The 24,542-nt window shown below is 49.3% G+C and overlaps 10 protein-coding genes across 10 annotated transcripts; 3 read left to right on the forward strand and 7 right to left on the reverse strand.

Annotated features, from left to right (window-relative positions):
* Nucleotides 1-188: 188 nt before the first annotated feature.
* On the forward strand, nucleotides 189-3,215 carry N7525_004536 (uncharacterized protein; the record flags this gene model as incomplete). Its single annotated transcript, XM_002565670.1, has 6 exons — nucleotides 189-248; nucleotides 304-439; nucleotides 503-752; nucleotides 807-1,000; nucleotides 1,053-1,092; nucleotides 1,145-3,215. The coding sequence occupies 6 exons, from the start codon at nucleotides 189-191 to the stop codon at nucleotides 3,213-3,215; spliced, it is 2,751 nt and encodes a 916-aa protein (XP_002565716.1).
* Nucleotides 3,216-4,675: 1,460 nt separating this feature from the next.
* On the reverse strand, nucleotides 4,676-4,970 carry N7525_004537 (uncharacterized protein; the record flags this gene model as incomplete). The annotated part of the gene is made up of 2 exons (XM_061213045.1): nucleotides 4,676-4,771; nucleotides 4,818-4,970. 2 exons carry the CDS (start codon nucleotides 4,968-4,970, stop codon nucleotides 4,676-4,678), a joined length of 249 nt encoding a protein of 82 aa, XP_061070066.1.
* Nucleotides 4,971-6,227: 1,257 nt separating this feature from the next.
* Nucleotides 6,228-8,241, reverse strand: N7525_004538 (RAD52 DNA repair protein RADC; the record flags this gene model as incomplete). The annotated part of the gene is made up of 5 exons (XM_002565668.2): nucleotides 6,228-7,237; nucleotides 7,285-7,468; nucleotides 7,524-7,703; nucleotides 7,770-7,856; nucleotides 7,909-8,241. 5 exons carry the CDS (start codon nucleotides 8,239-8,241, stop codon nucleotides 6,228-6,230), a joined length of 1,794 nt encoding a protein of 597 aa, XP_002565714.2.
* Nucleotides 8,242-8,593: 352 nt separating this feature from the next.
* Nucleotides 8,594-9,650, reverse strand: N7525_004539 (UBA and UBX domain-containing protein; the record flags this gene model as incomplete). The annotated part of the gene is made up of 3 exons (XM_002565667.1): nucleotides 8,594-9,097; nucleotides 9,165-9,508; nucleotides 9,569-9,650. 3 exons carry the CDS (start codon nucleotides 9,648-9,650, stop codon nucleotides 8,594-8,596), a joined length of 930 nt encoding a protein of 309 aa, XP_002565713.1.
* A 1,029-nt stretch (nucleotides 9,651-10,679) lies between these two features.
* On the forward strand, nucleotides 10,680-11,868 carry N7525_004540 (uncharacterized protein; the record flags this gene model as incomplete). The annotated part of the gene is made up of 7 exons (XM_002565666.1): nucleotides 10,680-10,719; nucleotides 10,785-10,855; nucleotides 10,924-10,946; nucleotides 11,012-11,070; nucleotides 11,125-11,240; nucleotides 11,299-11,385; nucleotides 11,437-11,868. The coding sequence occupies 7 exons, from the start codon at nucleotides 10,680-10,682 to the stop codon at nucleotides 11,866-11,868; spliced, it is 828 nt and encodes a 275-aa protein (XP_002565712.1).
* A 734-nt stretch (nucleotides 11,869-12,602) lies between these two features.
* Nucleotides 12,603-14,114, reverse strand: N7525_004541 (sphingolipid delta(4)-desaturase family protein; the record flags this gene model as incomplete). The annotated part of the gene is made up of 3 exons (XM_002565665.1): nucleotides 12,603-13,418; nucleotides 13,493-13,771; nucleotides 13,926-14,114. The coding sequence occupies 3 exons, from the start codon at nucleotides 14,112-14,114 to the stop codon at nucleotides 12,603-12,605; spliced, it is 1,284 nt and encodes a 427-aa protein (XP_002565711.1).
* A 230-nt stretch (nucleotides 14,115-14,344) lies between these two features.
* Nucleotides 14,345-16,031, reverse strand: N7525_004542 (methionine aminopeptidase 2; the record flags this gene model as incomplete). The annotated part of the gene is made up of 7 exons (XM_061213046.1): nucleotides 14,345-14,401; nucleotides 14,460-14,546; nucleotides 14,598-14,759; nucleotides 14,810-15,073; nucleotides 15,128-15,729; nucleotides 15,831-15,935; nucleotides 15,992-16,031. The coding sequence occupies 7 exons, from the start codon at nucleotides 16,029-16,031 to the stop codon at nucleotides 14,345-14,347; spliced, it is 1,317 nt and encodes a 438-aa protein (XP_061070067.1).
* Nucleotides 16,032-16,332: 301 nt separating this feature from the next.
* N7525_004543 (ankyrin repeat domain-containing protein) lies at nucleotides 16,333-18,261 on the forward strand (the record flags this gene model as incomplete). The annotated part of the gene is made up of 1 exon (XM_061213047.1): nucleotides 16,333-18,261. One exon carries the CDS (start codon nucleotides 16,333-16,335, stop codon nucleotides 18,259-18,261), a length of 1,929 nt encoding a protein of 642 aa, XP_061070068.1.
* A 1,912-nt stretch (nucleotides 18,262-20,173) lies between these two features.
* On the reverse strand, nucleotides 20,174-21,502 carry gprD (the record flags this gene model as incomplete). The annotated part of the gene is made up of 2 exons (XM_002565662.1): nucleotides 20,174-20,863; nucleotides 20,927-21,502. The coding sequence occupies 2 exons, from the start codon at nucleotides 21,500-21,502 to the stop codon at nucleotides 20,174-20,176; spliced, it is 1,266 nt and encodes a 421-aa protein (XP_002565708.1).
* Nucleotides 21,503-22,489: 987 nt separating this feature from the next.
* Nucleotides 22,490-23,725, reverse strand: N7525_004545 (uncharacterized protein; the record flags this gene model as incomplete). Its single annotated transcript, XM_002565661.2, has 1 exon — nucleotides 22,490-23,725. One exon carries the CDS (start codon nucleotides 23,723-23,725, stop codon nucleotides 22,490-22,492), a length of 1,236 nt encoding a protein of 411 aa, XP_002565707.2.
* Between the last annotated feature and the right edge of the window lie 817 nt (nucleotides 23,726-24,542).

Genomic DNA, 24,542 nt, shown 5'->3' on the forward strand with positions numbered 1-24,542 from the left:
CGACCTGCAAATACATTCTTTTGGGAGACACCATCTCCCACGCTCTGATCTCTATTACCACTCACTCATCGCTCACTCTTCGTGCTTTGACCAACCAAACCACAGTCACACCCGTTGGGCACGTCGACAACGACGTGTCATGTAACAGCGTTTAATACCCTCTGCTTGCCGTTATTACTACCAGGAAAATGAGTGAATCATCGGAGCTGTCAGCGGAGAAGCTCCGCAAGATGCAAATCCTTCAAATGGTAACATCTAGCCTCTCACTTCTCTTCTGACCTTTCTAACTGACGGCACCAACAGGCGGACCTAGGAACCGCTCGGCGTGAAAAGATTTCCACCGCCGATTCCACTACTCAGGCTCGCGCGCATCTTGCTGACATCGAATCCAAGCGGCGTATCGATCAGAGAGATAAAGCTCAATTGAGCGAATGGGCAAGTACGTACTAAAGGGGAAACTCTCCTGCGCCCCTTTGTGTCTTTGTGCTAATCTCCGTCTCAGATTTGCATGCTAAAATCGGAGACACTCGTGGAATGGAAGAACTCGATGACATAAATTCCGGCCAGTCCCACCGAGCTAATTTGCACGCCATGTTGCACCCCAATGGAAGTCAGCCGCGAACCTACGCCAATCACCCTCACCCAGCTCCATCTGCAGGTCGCGGTGGTGGTGTCATGGGAAAGAGAGGACGGGGTGGTTTTGTTCCCCCTCCTCCTAGTGGACCTGCTAATCTTCCTCCTGCTCCTACACGGTAAGATTTGCTCCGACATTTAAGATATGCCAATTAACGGAAGAGAAATCACAGAGGCTCCCTTCATGCAAACTCTACTCGCTCAGGACGCCCAGGACCGCGCGCTCGCTCGACTACAATGTCGGCCAGTATTCATCTAGACCCTGCGCTAAACTGCAACAACGATGACAGCGATGCTCGTGACCGAGGAAGGGGACGTGGACGAGGCAAAGGAAAGGGTAAGGGTCGCGCCCAAGAGCATGTTCACAGTACGTTTTGGTGACGCACACAGAAAAAGAATACAGCTAACAATGTTCTTAGTCCCGCCTACCCCTAGCAGACCCCGGCGCCCACCGCCAGCGTAAGTAATCAGACTTCTGTTGTTGGAATTTCTATGCTAACTTTTTGACCAGCATCAACTTCGCCACTAGAATCTCTGACCCTGGGGACTTTATGTCCTCATTTCAGTCTCGCCGAGCTACTGAAACGTACAAGAAGCCTGTTGATGCAATCCCCTCTGCTCCAATGCAGAAGACTGCATCTGCACAGGAAGCCATTCCGCCCAACGAGCAAAAGGCCAAGGCGGTTCTGGGGGTTACACCCAAGCAGAAGACGGCGGGCATTCCTCTACCTTCGAAGCCTGCATCCTCGCCAGTGGCAACAGCGACAACGCCGTCTCGTATTGTTCCTATTGAGAAGACTGCATCATTCCATTCCTCCAAAGCCCAGGCTACTGCAGCCAAGATATCTCAGCCACATATTGGGCCTTATCTAGTGGAAACACCCTCGCCGTCACCTCGTGTTGTTCCCCTTGATAAAACAGCATCTTCCAAAAGCCGCAAGGCCCAGCCTGGTACACCCAAATCATCTCGACCACATGATAAAGCCCCTCCAGTGGAAGCACCCAGCCCACCACCGGCTCGCCCTGTTCCTGTCCAACAAAGCGCCAAGTCCAAAATGGTGAAAGAAATGGCGACTGGTTTGCAGTCTTCTTATCCAGCAGTTGTCGCAAGCGCTGCGGATGAAATTCAGTGGAAGGTTCCGCCAGGCGAACAGCCACGAAAGAAGGGCACTGCTCCATCCGAAATGCCCCTGCCATTCCCCGATGCCAAGAAGACGACAGTCCCGAAGGTCGCTCAAACCAAAGACAACAAGCAGAAGATTTCTCCTGATAGCCAGAAGGAGGAAACCAAGCAGAAAGCTCAGTCTCAAGATCTTCTCAGCGGGGATGACTCTCCGATTAATACACCAACGACAACCCCCCACCATTTGAAGACAGTGGCCATCCAGAGTCCAGGTACTGCAGAATTGGCAGGTCTCAAGTTTGCGGAGAGACCCGGGGAGTCGGTGCCAGTTAAGAGCATTGACGAAGTCATTGCCCCCAAGATAACGACCAATAAGATCCCAGAAGCTCAGTCTCGCCGCAATGATCAGAGTCAAGCACTTGACGGCTTCGGTATCTATGGTCCGCAGATTGTTCAAGAACTCCGCGAACTCCGCAGACACATTCGTACAACTCAAGAATTGGCAACTACCAGTGATATTGAACGCATTCTTGAATCTAAATTGCTCCAGTTGGTCCCTACGGCATATGCACCACCTGCATCCTCGGAGGTAGAAAGTCGATTGGGTAATCTGGCTGCACTTGTGGAATATATTTCAACATCTCAGCAAGGAACTAACGCTGTTGAAGCTTCTTCGGCTGCCCGGCGTGACCTTACCCCCTTTGAGGGGCACCGATCGCCGGCCCCACCGTCCTCCAGTTCTAACTCACCCCCCTCTGCGGATAAACGCACGCACAAGGTATGTGTGCCCGAGCTCTCGCCAACCAAGAGTGAGCGCTCCGACATTATCTCCCAGTTCGAAACTCTTCAGGTTTCGGATAAACTAGCCGCACCTCTCCAACCGCAGCGCGTGGTCCCAGTTCCAGTTCCTCGTCTGCTTGATGTTCCAAAGAGGGCCACTACATCCGATGCGTCCATTCAGGCTACTCGTGCAAAGGAGGCAACGAAAAAGCCACAGACTCTCAACGATTCGATTTTTGCAGGACCTGTAGGCCCTATCACCTCCAATGCTAACGTTATTGGACCTAATGTGGTGCGATCCCAGACCACGACTCGGGGGCTGAGCGCGAGCCACCCAAACATTCCCAGGCAACAGGATGTTCAATCAGCCGGCGCTCGTACAATCGGCCCTGCGCCATACAAACCCCACGTTATTGGTCCGGCGCCCTCTGCCTATGAGCCAACCACATTGCGCGATGTGCCAACAGCCCACGTCCGTACCGTTTCTGCCCAGCATTTCAATACTGAGAATCGGCCCTCATTGAACGTTGCAAGCCGTGTTCCGAGTTCCATGGGTGGATCATATGGTCCAGCTTCCCAGCAAGCTTCGAATCCAGTGTTCTCCATGCCTGACCCTGCGACGATTCCCCCCAAAGCGAAGGCTCCTAGATCTTTCCCTCCCAACCTATCTCGTCGCTAGCTAACCCATCCAGATTCAAGAGTCTGATTTTCAGTGGATCACTTCTTCTACTGGCCTCAACCCGCTCTATCTGGTCTCTACTTTGATGTTATTTCCATCTCTTCTATGGCCTGGTTGAGCTTTGAGATCCTTTGCTTTTCCTAGCTGAATGGTGTTCCTATTTCAGTTGTTGAAATGGTCAAAAGTGAAAAGTCAATGATCGTTTAGCGGGCTTTGTTATGATTAATACCCAGTACTTTAACCTTTGATCAACGACATTTAATATTTTTCCTTTCACACCAATGTAAATGTAGGCTATTCATCCCACAGAGCAAAGGAAAACACAAGCTCTGGAGTCAGACATGAGGGCAGGGTGAACTTGTTTGAGTTTACAAGAGGACGAAATGAGAACCTTGAGACTCCGTAAGAAGGCGATATACCATCTAAAAGGTAATAGGTTATCCTTGACATAGATATCATCCTCACGGCCGTCTTTTGAGAGGCCATACGTAGCCTGGAGACGTTGCAGAAGCGCATTGTCTTCTCAAGCGAACTATGCAGGGGAAAAGGCTTGATCCCAATCTAGTCACAAATGTGATCTTATTCTTTACGATAACGATGAATAGAAAAACAAGTTCCTTTTATTATTATTTTATGACAAGAAACAAGTAAAAGGGGTGTAAACATGATCCATCACACTCCAATCACTGCACAGCGCAAATCAAACTACAAAAGCAAACACGTTTCAGGCTATGCAATGACAATCAAGTCCAACTCGGAAGAAATAGAACCTGCTTCCGGGATGATGATGCACATGAAGTTCTCAAGAAATCGATGAGATCGTATATCCAACCTGGATGATTCGACGGGCAGCATGACCCCCTTTCCGGCCGTTCTGGGACTTTCGCACCCGAATAGACCTGTCATAATACTTCCTTTTCTTCTCGTTATTTTCCTGTCCGGATCACTGCCCCCGGCTGCGGGTACAGCGGTCAGGAACTGTTGTCGGCACGTTCGAGCCCGGGAGTTCGACCGGGGAGGATGAAGCTACATCCGGTGGAAAAGTACATAACGGTCTGGCCAAAGTACGTAGCGGTCTATATCAATTACATGTGTCCACTTCACGAGGTGCGTAATGTGCACGGTGGTTACAGAAGTAAGAACTTTGCTGGTCTTTTCGCTTTGTGATATGTTGAACTTGCAGTGTGATAGGGGTTTCCAGTACGAGATATATCATGATTCCGGGTTACTTTGGTTACTTTGACTAGACTACGCTGCTTTGAATCATGAATCATGCGGAATATAAATGGTTTTGTATGAAAATCCTAGTTATACCCTGGCACCCTGTCTCCCCTCGTTTTACATGTCATCAATGTCACTATGCTGGATTATACCTGCGTATCTTGTGTCGAATCTTCTCATCTACACATCTAATTCCAGTTGAATTCAGTCAGATATAGACCCGATAGGTGGAATTAAGCTTAATTACCTTCGAACCAATACGGTCGACGCCTATAGGGCTGCTGTAGATCCAGGCCATAGGATCTTTTCCAAGTAGGGATGCTGACCATGTCTCCCTAGAGAGGTTAGAAAATAACGTCAAAGTACACTGGAATCTCTCACTTGTGAAACCGTCAAGTCTACTGCACGCCTGCGTCCTCGACGGGCTCTCCAGTATAGGACAACCAAGACCGAACCAAAGAGGACAAGACCAAGGCCGACAACAACTGCATTTGCTGCTGGCGTACAGCTCCAGCAGAGTCCAATCGAAGACATTTTGTCACGAATAAAGTCTATGGGCAGTGAAATTTGACAATGAAAAGCAATCCTATGTCTCGATGAACGGGGATATCCATTCTTCTTTAAATATGGCCAATTCACGACATGATATGTGGCATTCATCTTCGCCCAAGCATCAAGACCCTTGTCCACTACTCATCTCGGACACTGCAGAGCCACAATATCCTTCAAGCACTGGCAAAGCAGGAAACCGGAGAATAGACGCCGATCAGTCAACTCATGGCCTCGGCGCCTGACCAGTACTCGGTGACCAGGGTGCATAATGCAAGCCAGGAGAGAAGAAAAGTACTGTAATAAGCACAAATAGAAAAGGAGAAAAAAGCAAAATCACCAAATTGCGCCGCATCCTCGATGTATTCCGCGGGATTTCGTGGAATTCCGTGCTCTTTTACTTTTCTATGACTGTCCTGCAGGCATAGATCTGGCACTTTTCACCAGGCTTAGAACCTTTTTTCCTTGGGCTAATGCATCAACCCGTTAACTCCAGTGTACCGACAACGCGGACAGTGGAGATTGTTACCCGGTGCTGTGGGATTGCCATGCATAGGGGAACACCCGGGTGTTTTTGTGGATTCGTGGCTTCGATGCCAGGGTCTGCATATTCGCTGTATTCTTTGATTGGTCCTGGGTTCACTTAGACTCCCACGCTGGCACTGGGAGCATGGCGGAAGAAGGGGCCGAAGGGACCGGGCGGATAGAAGGTCCCGGTAGACGTTGTGCTTGCTTTTATTGTACCGGTGTCGTGGCGTCGGGCCTGGGAGGATCGACTGTCCCAATCCGTGTTCATACTTCTGCTCGTACTTTTTTGTTCGTACTTTTGTATCGAACATGATATCAATTTTTGGTGCCGGGGGCTAGGTAGGTGATTCATGATTCATTTCTAATATGACTGATATTTCTGCAACATAAGCCCGTTGTCTAATCTTGCCAGTGTGTTTCTGAAGTCCAGCATGCTTCAGGTTCCGTTTTAGGAAACAGAATAAAATATGCCAATGTGAAAGAATGTACCAATATCCAATATCATGTGTTTCCCCCGCTGGTATCCTATGGATCCATTTGCTTTGAGGACTCCGGGACGCCTGCCATATTTCCCCGCCGTGATAACCATACCATGATGCCGTGGAGCAGAGCTGAAGAAGAAAAAAATTCGGTGAAATAGGAACGCTTGTAGTTGGAAATTGCGCGGTAATGCACCCTCTCCGAGGGCGCAAAACACAAATCAGATCATGTTCATCACTGGGTTGGTGGACGAGGCCCGGAAGAAGGTCCAGAGGAGTCTGCATCTGAGACTCGGGGCCGTTTTGGGTCGTTTGGACCGGGTGCCGGGACCCCTGCGCCGGGCGTGGCATCAGCATTGGTGACGTCCAGCAATGGAGGCCGCTTTCCGTTAAGATTCTGCTGGGGCGGCATAGTGCCACGGTTGGCCATGCCTGGGTTGGAAACGTTCCTTTGGTCAATGTTGGGCCGGGTCAATGGTCGATATGACGAGATAGAAGGGCCTCTGCTGACCGGACTGCTAATTCCACCGCCAGGAGCACCGACTCTGCGTTGCATATCTGTTGCGGGATTGACAAAGTCTCGTGTATTATTGTTAGGTGGCGCCGGAGATGCGCTAGACAGCATCGGCCTAGCAATGGGAATGCTTTTGCTATGGTCTACACCAGCCGTCTTGCGGATGGAGGGACTCTCCGCGTGTGGATCGAATTGAGGTGCGCCCGAAGGGACGGAGTTTGGATTTTCACGAAGGAGGTCCACCGCTCTGGCGGAGTAAAAACCTGTTGACGGTGTGCCTTGTGGTGGATTCATGTCCTGGTTCCCTTGGAAGCCCCCGGGCCCGGTTTCCTTTTTGACCGGTGCCTGGGCGATGTTGCTTTGTGCAGCATTCTGACCAACTGTTTGCTGTGCTGCTGATGGTCTGGGGTTCGCAAGATTCTGCGCGGGACCTTGACCGGCCATTGGTCGACCTTGTAATGCGGGAGACGGGATAGCCGATGGGTTCTGTCGTGCATGTATGGGATTAGGTCGTCCCGCTTGGCCTGAGCCGTTCCATCGCTCTGGTTTTGATGGTGTTACAACAGCGGGGTTAAATCCTGGTCGAGCGGGCGGTCCTCGCTGAGGCGCTGGACCGTTTGTGGGCGCAGGGCGCTGCTGTTCTCGTTGGATCTCCGTGTCTATTACGATCTCATCAGGATTGCCTATATCGGTCTCAGCTACCGCAAAATCGGCCTCATCGAAGAGGTCACCTAGAGACCGTTAGCCAACGTTCAATGTTGTGTTTTCTAACACATACTGCCAAACTCTCCATCGCCCTCGAAAGAAGCGTTATTCCCAGGATTGTTGACTCTTGCTTGATGCACAGGACGAGGAAGGGGTAGATCATCCTCTTCCGGTTCACGTTTAGGTGGCGGCGGCTGTTTCTTAGGAGGGGGTGCGAAGTCAGGGTGGCGGTGAAGGTCTTCAACATCCCATCTTCCCTATTCTAATAGTCAGTATGGCATGTGGCAGATCGGAGGACGTCGGGGACCTCACAGGCGTTGCTTTGACTTTGGTCACCTTGGCCACATAATCCTTGTCATAGATACAGTTACCTAGAACGTTGCCAAAGTTCCTCAATGCGCGTTTTAAAGCGTCTGTTGTGCCTTCTTTCTTGGCCTTCTCAAACGCTGCGGCCTTGCCCTTGCAGTTCTCGATATGCCCGTAGCCAATATCCTAGAAGAGGGCTAGAGTTAATACAGCAACCAAGCAAAAATCCACACATCGAAGATATCCGTTTACCTCATGAAAGGTCCCATCCCTCAGGGTGACTCTCATAATAACTGAAAGTCCCAGGCTGATTTTGCCCGTATTTTGATTTTCCTCAACCTGATAAGTGTTAACCAACCTCGAAGTAGTCGATTGTGTAATATTAACGCACAAAATCAATCTGAATCGTCTGAATCGAACTGGACCAGCCATTGAATCCAAACACCTCATTTGCAAGATTGATGCATTTGTCCGCGGAGAGATAGTGCACTTTCTGCCCCGCAGCACCAGGTCGCGCAGAGATGTATTCGGGCCCCAATTTCTTATCAAGACGGGCTTGTAGTGTTGCAATTTCCTGTGCGGTGTATTCGCTGATGCGGCGTTGGGGTTCCTCGAATGGGTTTGCCGTGGCGGCTCCTGTATCGTTCGGCATCCTTATAGATCCCGCACCACCGCGATGTTGGTCACCAACGCTGGGATTATCACTATCAGTGCTCGGTTCCATGGGATATGGCGATTTCCAGGTCCTGGGTATTGGGTCTCACGCTGGCATGTTTTGTTGTGAACGAGTGTCGAGTTCAATATTAGAGATGTAATGATGGCGTGTCGGGCGCGTTGTCTTCAGGCACCGAGACGCGGCTCATCGCGACATCACATGACGATAACGCGATAAGATAAAGATAGAGCTTCATGAATTAAGTCAAATTCGAGTAAACAAAACACATTACTATTTAAGGATAGTTGGAGATTGATAGGGATGTGATTCATATATGGAAGCAATTTTCGGAGTGTCATCTCATTTCTCATTCATTGTAAAAGCTATCCATCCTTTGGGATGAAGAAAGGTATGGCATCAATCATTGGATAAGGAGACTGGCACTAGGCACAAGTCCTAGTTCCTTCAAAGACTCTCCGAAGAACTCATTATCAAACACCTTCTTGGGGAAGTTCTGCACGAAGCTCTGGACCTCGATCCCATCCTGTTCCTTCAATGCGGCAGCAACCTCAAACAACGTAGTGTCAACGTGCAGTGTCTTCATGATGTTACCCTTGGGTGACTGGAATCGCAACCGAGTTTCCGTATAGGCAGAGGCAGGCTTAGATGTAGAGGGGCCGGAGGAAGTGGGTGCTGGGACGGCGGCGGGCTGGGAAGGAGCCACACCTGCACGCTCAGCTCGCTGCTTCTCTGCCTTCAATCGACGCTCCTCCTTGTCGGCCTCGATCTTTGCCTTGATGCGCTTTTTGGCTTCGATTTCATCCTGCTTCTCCTTCTTCTTCTTGGCCGCCTCCTTCATCTGTTGCTTCCGCTCGAGCTCCTCTTTGGCATCTTGGGTTTCTTTAGTGCTCTTCCTTCGGATTTCCTGATAATAAAAGTCAGCAAAATAACCCTAGTCAGTCATTCTCCGGGCCAAGGCCAGAAATACGCACCTCATTCCTCTTCTTGTCAATCTTGTCCTGTTCTGAGAGCCCTGCACGCTTCTCCGCAAGCTTCTCCCGCAGCTCCGCCAGTCTCTGCTTCTTCTGCTCCTCGGTCAATGGAGCAACTTCCTCCGTAGATTCAGCGAAATCAACATGTCCGGATTTAGATGCGTGGAACTCGGCCTGCGACTGGCCTCGGAACTTCTTGCCACACTCGTTGCATACTAAGCTGCGTGGTTGTTCGCCCGGTTGGAGTGCGGGGCCCTCTTCGCCTTGTGCCTCTTGAGCTTGTGCCTTTATCTCCTCCAATGACTTGTCCTGGTTGTCCTCGAGCCACTGCAGTGCACCTTGCACTATTTAGCTAGTCAGAGAATTGCTCACAGTGTATATCAGAGGAAAGGGCAGGGACTTACAGCCACCAGTCTTCGTCACAGCGAGCTGGGCGCGCTCTTTGTCAAAACCCATTTCAATGAGCTGGTCCAGGTCCGATGCCATGATGACTGTTGGGACGTGAAAGAAATATAAGCGTAGAAAACACTCAGAAAATTAGCGTAATTTGTCAAGATTGAATCAAATGGGTGGTTCAGAAGTGAGGTAGCTCGCGAGCAGAGTGGGAGAGTGGGTGACGTATCAGAAAGGCGGCGAGCGATAAGGCCCACTTAGCCTTCCCCGGGTTTCTATGGCATCAAGTTCTTCTCGGTGGCACATCTGAGGGATATTTCAATATCTGGAGGCCACTAAAAGCCTGGTAATGTCAAGTAAATCTCTATGTTGCATTTGCGGAACGACTAGAATTGTATAGTCCTCTACAAGACATCTCTGCTAAACACGTGTGCTATGAGGTACGTACCTGCATTGTAGGTATCCCAAGTTGTACTATATTTAAGCCTCAATCTACTATATATGGTAGCAAGTTGGATGACGTCCATTTACATTCAATGTTGAAACCAGCATAACTTGAATGTGGCCGAGGGATATGGCCACATACCTCAATGCCACAGCTCAATGCAATTCACCCATGGAAATGAAGCATATACTGGCTTATTCTCAGCATAAATTGCCAGGAACCGCTGTACGAGCAACGATATAACATGCAATACATATGTCGTATACAATTTAAACATGGGCAAGTGGGATGACTGACCCCACCGCGGAGATCACATGCAGGTGGAGGAAGATGTTTATCCGAGGATGCGAATGCCGGGGGAAGAGTAATGAGGCATGCGACCAAAATATCCAGCCCAGCCAAGGTCCCTAATAGAATAAACAAAAATGAAGAAGGCAAACGTTCCAGTTTACGATGTATAGCTTGTCAATAGTGACATCACCTGACTGTTTGCTGACTCATCCAATTTCCCCGAAAGTGCCCAGGTGGACAATAACGAAACTCCTGAGGCATCGGCTTAGACCTGATAACCCTCCCACACCTTTATTTCCCAATCCAAACCTAATCGCGTACAGTCATCTGTGCTCTTGTCATCTTTGTTCCCTTCTCCCACCTCCTTCACTCTGACCACGTGCACCATGACTATCCAAATCGAGCCCTCCGAGTTGGGCTTCAAGCGTGAGTGCCAGATCCCGAACCTGTCTCAGACCTGCCTAGATCAACAGCTCATCTCTTGATGATAGGTCCCTTCAATCATGAAGTATGCCAGGTTCTCCGCCTGACCAACCCGAATGAGGACTCCGTGGTCTTCAAGGTATGTGTGACACCCCTCGGTCTTTGTCGCGGGACAAGCAGCACTAACATATGTCCTCGGCGCGCTAGGTCAAAACCACCGCTCCTAAGCAGTATGCCCCGACCATCCTATGCTGCAATGCCTATACTCGAGATTTGTTATCTGACCATATTCCAGTTACTGTGTGCGACCTAACTCCGGCCACATCGAGCCTGGCAAGACTGTCGAAGTCCAAGGTTAGTTGATAACCGAGTACGCTTGAATTACGGCGGGCTAAATCTTCTCGATAGTGTTGCTTCAGGCTATGAAGGAGGACCCTGCTCCGGATGCCAAGTGCAAGGATAAGTTCCTGGTCCAGGCCGTCCCGGTCGCCCGTGGCTTGGAGGATGCCAGCGTTAGCCAGATCGTAAGTCCAGACTGCGGGATCGCGAACAACAAGACCAATCACTAATATCTATATTCAGTTCGACCAAACCGCCAAGTCCGATGTGGTTGAGCGCAAGATCCGAGTTGTCTACCTAGCAAGTGATGCCGCTCCAGCCAACGACTCGGTATGCTACTCAGCAATCATTTCTCCATACACACCATCTAACTTCCACCAGGTGCATGATGAGGAACCTCCAGCGTACACTTCTCCTGGCGGCGCAAACTTCCAGACCCCGGCCCCCAAGAAAGTCGACTCCGATGAACCGTCCCCAATCCCTGCTCCCGATTTCTCTGAGAAAAAGTCCCAGTCTCCTCAGCGCGAACCGGCATCTGCCATTTCAAATGCCAAGTCCGCCGTTGCCAATTCTCTTCCCTCAACCGACGAACTCAAGTCCCAACTGTCCGAAGCCAACGCACAGATCCAGCGACTGAAGGACCGACTCGCAGACCAAGGACTGCGGCAGCGGAAGACCGGCGGAGAGGCTACCAGCAAGGCTGTGCCCGCCACTATGCAGCAGTCACATGCGCCAACGGCCGGCGGAGTTTCGATCCAGGGTGTAGCATGCCTCTGCCTTCTCAGTTTCTTGATCGCGTACTTCTTCTTCTAAGCTGGTCTTCTGTTTGTCGCTTTCTCACGGTCTATCTAGCTTCATTGCGCGTACTATGCGTGTGCTCAATGCCTCTGGTCTAACGTCGCTGACGCCTCTCCCAAATTCCCATCTAGTTCTGTCTCTTGAAGAGCATGCCTTTTTCTATCTGTTCTAGCATCAGCCTTTTTTCTGCGTTTGCTTTGATTTTTTTTGCCCCAGTATCGATACTCTTTTCATGTTTTCTCTCGGATGTCCGAACTTCCATAGAGGCCAGACATCTGTCTGTCTCATCCTCTTTGTTGTTTATTTCCTTTGTTTCTTTACCCTTCCTGTCTTGTCTAATATCATTTTATGATGAACGGACCTAGCCCTCTCGATTCATTTCTCTTTGTTTCATAAACCTATTCTCGAGCTCGGGATAATCCATGTGGTCGCTACTAGAGCTAAGTCCATGTCGTACATAGTTGGGGACTACGTCTCCCTCCTTCGGTAATTAGTTAGTCGCAGACATTCGATCCTCTTGCAGACACAGGGACCGGACAGCATTTTGGCTGAGAGCGACTCTACCGAGATCAATACTTCGTGCTCCCTACGCGCACACGTTTGAAGCCTCATAAAAACCGCAAAATGACAGCCTATTCTTATTGAAAACAGATATATCTAACAAGCACCAGTACTCCACCCAGTAATGTATGTAATCGAACAACTGAAAATTCCATACCAGACGTTATAGTCAAAAGGCCGAACAAGATCTAACATTGAATCTCACTCTCCTTCCACCCATCACCCTCCTCGCCCGCCGGACCCGCCGACGCAGCCGAGATACCCTCACCACCACGTCCATTCCATTGCTTAGACGCAGCAGAATCACCACCGCGCTTCGACCCACCACCAACAATCCGTCCACCCTGTTCACGCTTCACACGACACCAAGGACCAACATCCTTATCCAAGATGAAAGTGTAAATAACCCAGACCCAGCTCCGGTGACAAGGCAGCGGCTCGTAGAACTCGCGCGCAATCTCATGCAGCTTATGCAATCTGGTCCATGGGATAGCAGGGAAATCGTGGTGCTCGTTATGCAAGCCGACGTTGTAAGTGAGGATATTGAGTGGGCCGTAGTACGAGTATGTCTCCGGGGGAGGAAGGGAGTCGAGCGGGTGCGGGGTCTCGGACTTCTCGTTCTTCTTCAGCTCTGCTAGGGACTCTGTGCCGCCGCTCTTCACGTTCGAGAAGAAGTAGTGCTCGGCGATGAAGTGGCCTGCGCAGGGGTGCAGGGATCCGGCGAGGAATGAGCTCAGCAGGAAATATAGTACTGGTTGCATGGTGCCGCATAGTTGGCTGAGGGCGTAGTCGAAGCTTATTTGGACACCTAGGTTCAGGAGGTGGATGTAGGTGAAGGGTGGGCTGTAGATGAACATTGGGCGCACGGCGTAGAAGAGAATCTGGAAGGTGCAGAAGAATGTCTTGCCCAGGAGGGAGTTTAGGAAGAAGGCTTCCACTGCTGTGGGGAGGTCGGTGTCGAGGCCTGTTACGCCGAGGGATTTGTGGTGTGTTAGGTGGTATGGCTGTTGGTCTTTTGTCAATTCATGGCTTCTCCTGGGTTTCTGCTAGTTTGTGGTTTCTGGAATAGTATACGTACTCTGAATGCTGCGCTGTAGGGCAGTCCGATAGGGAGGTTTGCGAATATGGCAAGCAATCGGTTGGCGAAAGCGGACCGGAATGCCAGGTTGTGTGAGATCTCGTGAATAGCGAGGAACAGATTCTGGTTGCAAGTCGCACCGATCACATATGCCGTGGCCAGGAACCGCCAATCGAGCATTGAGGTGTTGCGAAGGAGATAGGCACAGGTGATTTGTAGGGACACGACGCCGAGGACGACCCATTTGGTAAGAGGCTCGGGGCCACATAGCTTGGTGACCTATAGACCATAATATCATGAATCAGCATTGCAATTGCATTCGTTGAGGCTGTCCGTCGCCCAGTAAAGTGGCCAGATGTATCCGGGAACTCCGCATGGAATCTTCATCGAACCCCCGTACCACCATGAGGGCCAGCAAAACAGGGTCACGTACCTCCGGATGGGCCTTGATAATTGCCTGTCGTCTTGAGCGATGGGGTTCTTCAGTGTACGTCCAGAAGAAATGGTCGTCGACCAAAGCATCCGGTGCCTGGATTCTGGTGGACTCTGGTTGCGTTTGGTCGGATGTTTTGGCTGCCGACACCCGGAGGTGCGGTGAACTTGTTTCAACGACCGCAGACATGATGCGAAATTGGTATGTGTCGAAGTTTAGGCCATGAGGGATAGGAGAGGCCTTAAAAAGTCGGAAGACTGTTGTTCCACGTGGGGCGACACGGCATCCTTGATGGCTTGAGGCTTGGCAGGATCGGCGTTTTGATGTCAAGGGACTCTCCGACTCTCCAATCTATTTAAGACATTACTAATGGGATGGATCTTTCAGATGCTTTTAGTATATACGGTCTATGGAATAAATCAGTAGTCGTCGCCACGGCTAATAACCTCCTTCACATTCGGGCGCAACACAATTGTCTAAAAGAACAAGTCAGTAAACAATCAAAGTGGAGAACACCCCAAAATAGAAACATACATGTTCATATTGGGCAGTGTATGAGCCCTTGATATCGCAAAGAGGAGGGTAATCCTGGACAATTCCAGATGAAACCAGGTTGTTCAACTACATTCGTCAGCTTCAGTGTCTCACGTGTGAGCTGCATCGTTAACTTACGCCCAGGAGGTACTTGTCCTGACCGAGGCGGTCAATATACCGGCGACAGAAGGGAAGGGTGCCGAAGTTCTTGTTGATCAAATTCAACAAGTTCTTAGCGGAGGAAAGACGCAGGGGAACGTTAGGAGCATCAGCGGCGAGAGCGTAGTGCGAGGTTTCCATCTGGGACCATGTTAGCTTCGGTTCTCCGTCCAGTGACAGTATAAACTTACTTCCTCCCGCACGTAGCCTTTTCCAGTACTACCGAAAGTCTCAATAGCAAAAACTTCACCCTCTTCCATCTTGGTCTGATCGGTGCTCTTGACGATAGGCACACTCTTGCCGCCGTGGATAACGTGCTGGTCAATGTTATGACCGTTCAAGTTGCGGATACACTTGACGGGGTGCATCGTGCCATTGATCTCAACTTCGTAACTCTCCATAGCTTCTTGAATGGCGGCACCGATATCACTCATACGGACGTCAATTCCCGCTTCCTAGAAACCCGTCAGCTCTGCTTGAGAAAAAGGTAAAGCTAAAGGCGAACTTACCCGGATACCAGTGTTGGTGGCGTCCTTCACGGCGGCGAGAAGAGGATCGTACACGGGGTCAAAGGTCATGGTGAAAGCACTGTCCACAATGCGGCCGTTAAGGTGCGCACCGAAGTCGACCTTCATCACGTCTCCCTCGTTCAGGACCATCTTGTTGCCGGCGTTCGGGGTATAATGCGCAGCGCAATGGTTGATGCTCAAACCGCAAGGGAAGCCCATGCCACCCTTGATGTTATCACCTTCCTCCAGACCCGAGTGACCTGTCAGAGCGCGCACTGAATCCTCGATACCTTCCGCGATCTCAGTCAAAGTCTGGCCGGGCTTGATGTTCTTCTGCGCATACTGGCGGACTTGACGGTGAACTTCAGCACCCTGGCGGTACTCCTGCAGGAAGTCATTGTTCATGCGATCGAGGTATCGTTTCTCTTCGTTGGTGGTACGGTAGGCATTGTCGTTTAGGTATTCGACGATCTCACCCTCGGGGTACTGGCCGTTGGGGAAGAGGTTAGACACGGGGACGCGCGGTGGCTCGCTCTGAACCTTGGCACCGCCCTTCTTCTTGCTCTTCTTCTTAGGCTTCTTCTTTTTCTTCTTTTTGTCGGCTAGAGTTGACCCCGCTGTTAGTTCAATTCGGTCGATTTCTGTGGGGTGAGGTGGGGTCCTGGAGGCGCGGTCACGAGAAAGAAACCTCAACAAAGCTTACCTCCAGCAGCTCCAGCCTCTGCGGCACCCTCGTCTTGGGCGTCGTCCGAGTCCTCCTCCGCTTCAGCGGGAACTTGGTCTGCCGTCGGGGCGGCTTGGACGTTCACTGGTATCTAATCAGTCACACCTGGGAGAGGCAATCCAAAAATCTGAGATTCTTACAGTCCAGCTGATCTAACTTCTCTGTAGTCTGAGCTGCCATATTGAATGTGGCAATTAAACAAGTGCGTTCAAAGGCAAAAGAGGGGAATGTCGGATGTCGGGGAAAGATTTTTGCTGATAAGATAAGGGCGATTCCTGGAGATTTGCTTGGCAGCGGACTGCCCAGTTACTACCTCGTAGACTAGACCTATTCTTGACACGGACTATGACAAGTTGCCCTCATCATGACAACCTTGAAGCTTATGCATGAGTCCTTTTATAGGCTTCCTGCGATAAATACTCTCATCGAATACTGAAATTATTCCTCATCTCCCGTTATCGTCGTTGTCGACTGTTAAGCCATGTCGCTACTTCAACTCCCCTTTGAACTGCTACTAGAGGTAACTTCTTATCTAGAATTTGTTTCCGATCTCGGCTCTCTCTATCAATGTCATCCTCTTCTGTTTGGTTTGTTAAAAGAAAGAGTCGACGAATTGCTCAAGACAGAGCAGTCCCTCCAACCTCTGGCGTGGGCCGCAGCGAATGGGAAGAAAGTATGTGTTCGCAAGCTGCTAGACGCAGGTGCGTTGTTTGGAGATTCAGGCTGGATCCGACAGAGGAATGATCCTATGACAATAGCTGCAAAGAACGGTCATGTAGATATTGTCCGAATGTTCCTCGACCATGGAAGAGACCCGACTCTAGCGATCAATGACGGAGGGCTCATTTCGTTTCCGCCCTCTAATCTTGATAACCTCGTCATTTTCGGAAACCCATTGTCCGTCGCTGTACTAGAGGGGCATGCCTCAGTTGTCAGCCTTTTAATTGAGCGTGGATTTATCAAACGCTGTATGGAACCCTGGGAGAAAAGAAAGTGGTGTGACTTATCATTATGCTTGGCGGTTAGGCAGAGGCATATTCCTATCATCAAACTTCTGCTTGCAGGAGGCTGTGATCCTAATATTATGTGTGGTCGCAACCACACTTTGCATTATGTTGCTCCAGCTCCAGCTACAAGCACGACTATGGAAATAGTCCGTCTTTTAGTCGATGCTGGGGCTGACCCCACATACACCAGTTGGTCGCAATCGCCATTCGATCTTGCCTTGGAAACCGGCAATGAGCCGTTCGTCAATTACGTCTTCGAACGCTATGTTTTTGATACCGAACTTATTCTGGATATGGTCGTTAAAATAGACGGACGGCATAAGAGATTGGCGTCACTCCTCCTAAAGAAGATTGATTTGGACCACACAATCAATTTTGGTCCAGATGCACGGTCGAAACTTCTGTGTTTTGCTGTAGCTGGCGGCCTCGAGGATTTGCTGGAGAGACTATTATCAACGAGGACGTCTGTCCTTAGCAACTGGAATTGCGACCATGGCCATAGAAATATCATGGCTCTGGCCGTTGCATCTGGCAATATCAGAATGATAGAGTTGTTGCTCTATCATGGCGAATCTCTTTATCACGCCGTGACTTATCCCGCAATCCTTATTGAGAGTGACATATATGGGGGCTGGGATCCCAATGATTGCCCCTCTTCGATGATTCTCGCGCTTGACCGAGGCCATGATGATGTCGTAAAGTACATCATTAACAAGGGCTTTGATGTTGTATTTGCATCACAGCATGGGAAGGACCTTTTCAACAGAGCACTCTATCTGGGGAAAGTGGAAATCCTCCAAATGCTGTTTGAGACTTCTGGTCCGTCGATTGAAGATATTTCGTTTTCAGATGACGGCCTATCAATCCAGCTCGCGGTATTAGGAGGAGAAGCCGTCTTCAGGTTACTCCTCCAGCGAGGAGTAGAACTACAACCGGATCGCATTGGACATTCCCGCGTATTTACATATGCTGCTATGCTAGCTAATGCGCCTATCTTGAATATGTTCTTAGATGCGGGTTTTAATCCGGATGCGCAAGCCAAACTCGGATCACGATTCGAACTCGATGAAGAAGATAGAGGTTGTACACTCCTCTGTCTCGCAGCTCAGGCTAAAGATCGCGATGCCGCGCAAGCTGCAGTTAATCTTTTGCTAGAACGCGGGGCACGGCTCGACCAGCCAGTCAGCTTTCACAATTACACGCCTTTGCTCTTCACGGTCTCGGGAGTAGCCAGAAACATTGTTAGGGATACAGAATATTCCATCAAGAAAATTGCTAAGAGCGACACGGGCGAAGAGCAATATGAGCTACTATGTAGATTCAATGTTACTGACCGCGGCCGATCCTCTCTTTTGCAACGGAAGTTCAGGGTCTGCCTTGGCCGTGGCTTCGTGGAAAAATGATATCGGAACGGTTAAGATGCTGCTGAAATATGTTGGTCAAGACGTTCCGATCAGTACCATCAGGTCTCATATATTGGCAGCGATGGCTCCTTCTGGCGCTAATCATAACATCACTGGGTGGAAGGCCATGCCCTCTTTAGCCATACAAAGGACACTCTGGAATTACTATTGGCGCAAGGCTTACCCTGCGAGCGAATAGAGAATTGAGTACCTAGGTCACTATACATATTTGATTTCCTCTGCCGGGGCTTCCCTATTATAGCTGCCGCCGCTTTTATGATGGTGCTCAGAGTCAGTCACGGTGATTGGGCTGCTCACTGATTGCTCCGTATTCGGTACTCGGAGTTTGGCTAGAGGCATTTAGTGAGCACTCGGCCTAACAATACTATTCATTGCTGAACTACTTTTTGATGGCCCTAATCAGCGTCAATTTATTTAAGATGTTCATGTTCCGTACTCTTTTTCCACTCCCAATCCTGGCCCGCTCAAAGCACTCGAGTCGTTGAGGTCTCAACAATGGCCGCAAGCTTTAATGACGATATGCCCGGGGAGCTATAATCGAGAACTCTAGATGCTTAAAAGGTTATGTGTAAATTTTTAGGGTACATTAGTCTAGCTAGGAACGTGTTATTTGGCCGGTTATAGTTCAATTCGATTCCCTGGGGCATTCTCCTCGAGCCATGTTGGAGTTATTGGACCTCTTTCACATGTTTAGGGTTGTCCCGGTGTTATTCTGGCTTATCCAACGGACTGGCGAAATGTTCAGAGTGGTTTTTCCTTTCTTTCTCCTTTTCCATGTTCTTTTTCATTTCGCCCGGCAATGGTGAAAGGTGCCAATTGCTTCACTTCCATCCTATCATCTTCTACGGAGCTATTCAAATAGGGAATCAAATCGGGAATGTGGGTCAGAGTCATCTGCGGAGATGAGGATCTACAACATACCAAGTTGGGCCGAACACACAATCCAGATCCCTTTTCTACAACATAGGAGATGACGGCTTTTTCCGACAGATTCTAGCCCAGGCGCTAGAAAGACTCACCTCCACCGGCTCGGCTAAGCAGCGACCATTGCACATTTGGGACTACCTCCGAGGGACATGATTAGTCGGAGACCCATCCACAGTCTCCTGAATATCCTGATGGACTGAACTAGCTTTTACCACCGTACGCTTCAACGGCAAAGAGTTCTTCCGATCGACTCAGCGAGTCTAGTGTATTCCCATATGCGGGAAAAGATTGGATTTCTTTACCCATGTCCTATAAGTTTGTTTATTTTGATTTTTTTTTATAGTTGCCTATGTTTTTTCGCCTGTATCCACTGAGTTATAGTTCGAGAAAATTTCGAATACGCCGGGAAGTGGTCCAACGATATCATAACGGATACTCGGCGACAGTTTTCCACTGATGGAGGAGATTTATGGTTAATCCTACGTATCCATAAGACATAACGTGAGTTATCATTCAGATGGTTGAAGGGAAAAAGTAAGAGATGTATAACTTTTCTTTTTCTAACTCCAGACTGAAAAGAAGCAACGGTTAAGAAAAAGAAGCCTTGCGGGCCCGGCCCTAGCTTGGCTCTTGGCTCGCATAAATCTGTAAATTGTGCTACTCCACATGTTTTTTCGGATCTGACTGCGTTGAACAACTCTGGCCTGGGAAAATTCTGTGCAATTAGCGGAGTTTTGCTGTCGGTCTTCGGGTCTCCTAATGGGTGTGTCCGTAAGATCGATCAGGGAATCCTGACAGTTCGCAGATCTATGGTATCGTCTCGTCTAGTTCTACAGAAGCGGGATACCGCAGATCATTAAATATATCGGATAATGAGAGAAAGATATCCTGTGGCAAGGGGTGCCTGAGAAGTAAGTACAACAATATAATATACAGAATAAGGCATGCGACATATCCAAAAGTCTTAGCCGCTGCGACGCGCGCTCCTCTCCTCCGACTCTATGACAGAGACTGGCTCATGAGAAATCTCAATCGTGGTCTCCTGGTACACACCGTGGAGGTTCGACATCTCCATATCATTCTTCCCAACGATGTCCTCGGTGGAGCCTTCGAAGGGACTGGTGTGGTCTTTGTCGGGCACGCTGCGGCGCATTTTCGAGTTCAGACGAGATCCTATCCGGAAGGCCTTTCGAGACCGGGAGCCAGCATTGGTGGTGATATTCGTTTGCCATTGGGAGTCGGTGTTGCCGTAGCTATGGTCAGTGGTGCTGTGCTCGGTATCGAGGAGCAGGTGACGACGGGTCAGAGTGTAGACAACCACATCCATAGCACCGGAAAAAGCCATCAGACAACCAGCGACACCGAAGTAGGCCTTGCTGGGAGAGTCGCCTCGCGCAGTGGCCATACGACCCGCTGCGAGGGGCAAGGACAGAATCAGGTACACCAAGGGGTAGATAACCATGTAGATGACGACACGGTTCAATCGACGCAGACTGTCCTGCTGGCCACGGCGGAGCATGGTCGCTTGTTGCATACGACGTCGGAGGTAGAAGAACATGATCGTGTAGAGAACAATGGTGCCAAACTCGGAGAGGAAGATCCAGATATAGTGGCCCCAGAGGCGCTCATCTTCGTATTGTGGACTCAACCAGCACTATACTATTAAGTTAGTCAAATTCATCATCGCCATCCTATCATCACAGGAACGGAGACAGACCCAGTTGGCTTCGGAAATGACAAAGACGTTGGATCCATAGAGGCCGACCGGAATGAATCCCAAAAGAAGAATGAACATCCACAAACCAACCACACAGGATACGAAGATATTGAAAGGCAGCTGCCGACCACGCAAGACGACAAAGCCTGTGTGCAGAGCAATAGACAAGACAAACAGACCACTACCGGGATCTGCTGTTTGAATCCACCAGCCCTGCAAATAGCAGGCCACTTCACCAGAGTGAATACTGCCCCGGGCCACCCAATATAGACTGATCGTAAAAGCGATAGCCTGTTGTAGATCGATCAGCAATAGATTGTAAATGAGAACGACATATTGGTTCTGCGCAAGCGAGTTTTTGTAGTACCGCTGCCAGTAGATGAATCGATAAGTAAGGAACGACAGTAGACCCAGAGTGGAACATAATGAGCAGAGAGCAAGGATTCCCATAGCAATAAAGAGCGACCGGTCGACACCTCGAAGGGGACTCTCCTCCTGGAACTCCCAGCGGTGGGCGATAGAGTCCTCGCCGCCATCAGCGTATAGGGAACGCAAGACATGGGTGAGTAGAACCATGATTCAGGGCTCCAGGAACTCTGTGAGGGGATCTTGAAAATCCTCTGCAGAAGGAGGGATCATGTTTGTATGAGAATGGCTATAAGAATGGGATTCCCTAGGGTACTGCTCCTGAATTAGGTTTAAGCGGACTGCACTGCATCTGATGCTCCACCATATGGGGTGTTTTTCCTTGTAAGTACTATGTTGTAGATCCAATCTCTCTTTTTGCCCTATACGTCTATCTTTCCAAAACCGACTGGGAGCACAATGGCGGACCATGGATCGCCACCGCCATAGCGTCTATATAGTTGCCATCAGGAGATTGTGATTAGAAAGACCGTATACTGCATTGGAGAAACCAAATTTAGGCTCTAAGATATGTTTGGCCAAGATAGAACGCTAGGGTGAATGATCTCCACTCCCAAACGCAGCGGGGCATGGTGCTCGACTGCCGAAAACCGCGGCGTCGATCTCTAGCCAGAAAAAGCGCAAATAAGATTTGGCGGCATAGACCGCGTCTCTCATTAGACTAAGTGGGTTCTGCGTACCCAAGTAGTATTGGCTCACAAATGTGAGGTCCGCCAGCAATTATGGAGAAGCTAGCAGGGTTTCACATAATGTCTTTGTCCGCAGATGTCCGCGTCCGCGTACCGGAGCTACTCCAAAACAACAGTCTGTTATTTTTCCCTTCTGAAGTTATAAGAAAAGGAAGTAGGAGTGGTAGGGTAAAGCGTGATATTACCTACTAAGAATAGCTATATTGTCATGTATCGGGCTCTCCGCATCCAAGTCGCTTGTTAAATAGGACTTGGGCTTGAATCTAGCTAGGTCGATGTCTATCTGAGCTAACACAGCAAAATTAGCCATTAAGCCAAACTACGAGGTAGATGTACGAAGGAAAGTAAGAATTCTATAGCCTTAGGTGTGTATAAAATGTAAACAAGTAAGTTTGTGTTTCGATACAATATACAATCTCCATATCATGTAGATAACTATAGGTCTTTATTAATAGGCCACTCTCTGCACTCGAGCCATACGGAGCTTCAGTAATCGACGGTATCCGGACGACTCATGACACGTTTCCGGGTCAAATGTCGCTCCTTTGTCAAATAGTAGCTTTGCCATTGCATCCTTTCCTTGTTCAAGAGCAAATTGTACCGGTGGACAGTCAAGTTCACCACCAGGGTCAGCGCCATGCTCGAGTAAGAGCTTGACGGCGCTAGGTCGGCCATTGCAGACAGCCAGACTCAGAGGACAGAAACGGATTGCCCTCCGGCTTGGCTTATGGTTTTCATCGAGGACAGGCCACTCATTCAGTATCTTTTCTAGCAGATCATCGAGATGATTGGCAATCGCTCCCCTCAACAGAAAGCAGCGTTGAGCGTTACCATAACTCAGTATGCGATCCACATTCATCCCGCTTAGTAGTAATTCCCCCACCTCGTAGTTTTCCGGTATTGGTCGAGAGAATTCACGCAAGACATCGAACCACTCTAGTCGCCGCCAATCGAAGTTATTCGCTAGTAAGAGCTTCATGACGGGGAGGTTGTATGATTTCGCGGCTCTGAGTAACAGCCCGTGTTCTATATGCGAGTCTGCGCCAGCCTCTACCAAGAGTTTGGCGATTTCCAGATTTGTAGATGATGCTTTCGCTGCTGCAGCTAGGGCTAGAGGCGTCATGTCATACATGTCATATGCATCGAGGTTGCAGTAATTGTGTTCAAGTAAAAGCCTCACAATTGGTACATGTCGCATTCTGACTGCTCTGCATAAAGGAATTGCAGCATATCTGTCCTGGCTGTTGGTGTGGGTCTTGTGTTCGAGAAGTAGTTTGACGACCTCAACATGCTCTTTTTCAATTGCCTTAGTAAGCGCTTTTTTGTATAGATCTCCTCCTTTTTCGGTGTCGTGGTGAATGCAGTGAGGCAGGAATAATTCAACAAGATGAGTGTGTCCATTCGATGCGGCGATCACTATTGGTTCTCGTCCAAAGACAATATCGTCCAATATCTTCATACCGCACATCTGCAGCAGTTTCCGCGCACTGGTTTCCTTCTCTTTTTTAGTTGCGTATGCTATCGCTTTCCCAGGAGAGTCTTTGGCGATGGTTCTATAAAGCACCCTATTTGACAAAGCATGGAAGTGGCGGCAGACCCGTGTGAATGCATTGAGGCCAGGATAGTCAAGGCGGAGGGAGATCTCCAGTAGCAGCTCGTTAGGAAATTCTGAGAGAGTCGGCATGTTTTCGATACAGTTTGATTGTTGAGAAAGGGATGCGTGGGGAAAAGAAGAATGAATCAAGTCAGTGTGTCACTTTGGGTTGAGCCGTTTAATTCTGATAGCTCGCGGCTACTTAGGGGGAGCATTTATACAGGCTCTCCGGGAATCTGCTTTGTATCGTGTTTTATGTTGAATAAGACCAGTGTTTCAAGTCAGCGCCGTGTTCCTCATGCGTAGCTCTTTGATCCAGAGATCTATTTAGTTTCAAAGAGTATAACAATAACACTATACATTACAAAGGAGACTTCGGCGTTTCATTGTCTATTTATGGATACTAGCGAGTACAAAGACATACGTGCAGGCACAGAGCCCCGGTTATTTTATATCTTAAGCTGCCAAAGAAAGCTTTGGCTTCATCTTCAGTGTGTCGCGTCCACTTGAAGATAACAACAAGAGCCAGTTGAAGTTTCTCTTAAGCGCTCAAGACAATGCTTTTCGTGCAATCGGCTTTTCAAGAGTAGAATAGATAAGTAAGCAATTGTCCACGACTATGAAAATACGACATCATCAATATAAATGTCAATTTAGGGGCTGCTTTGTTTCGTTAGTGAAGTTCTTGACATAACGGGAGTCTCTCGCCCAGCGCCGTAAGCGCCGTTGGAAATCGATGCAAATCCGAAACATAAGAATAAGCAAGAGGCGGAGGCGCAGATAACTTAGGTACTACTTTAGACCGGAGGGTCGAACTTGCACAATAGGATTGGTTTTCACTGCTAGGCTACGCCATATTTCTTTCATTATGATTCCCTAAGCGCCCAAGGCATACTTCCCATCCCCT

The sequence above is a fragment of the Penicillium rubens genome (genome assembly GCF_028828025.1).
Source record: "Penicillium rubens strain IBT 27055 chromosome Unknown utg000002l_segment0_segment0, whole genome shotgun sequence".
Lineage (NCBI taxonomy): Eukaryota > Fungi > Ascomycota > Eurotiomycetes > Eurotiales > Aspergillaceae > Penicillium > Penicillium rubens.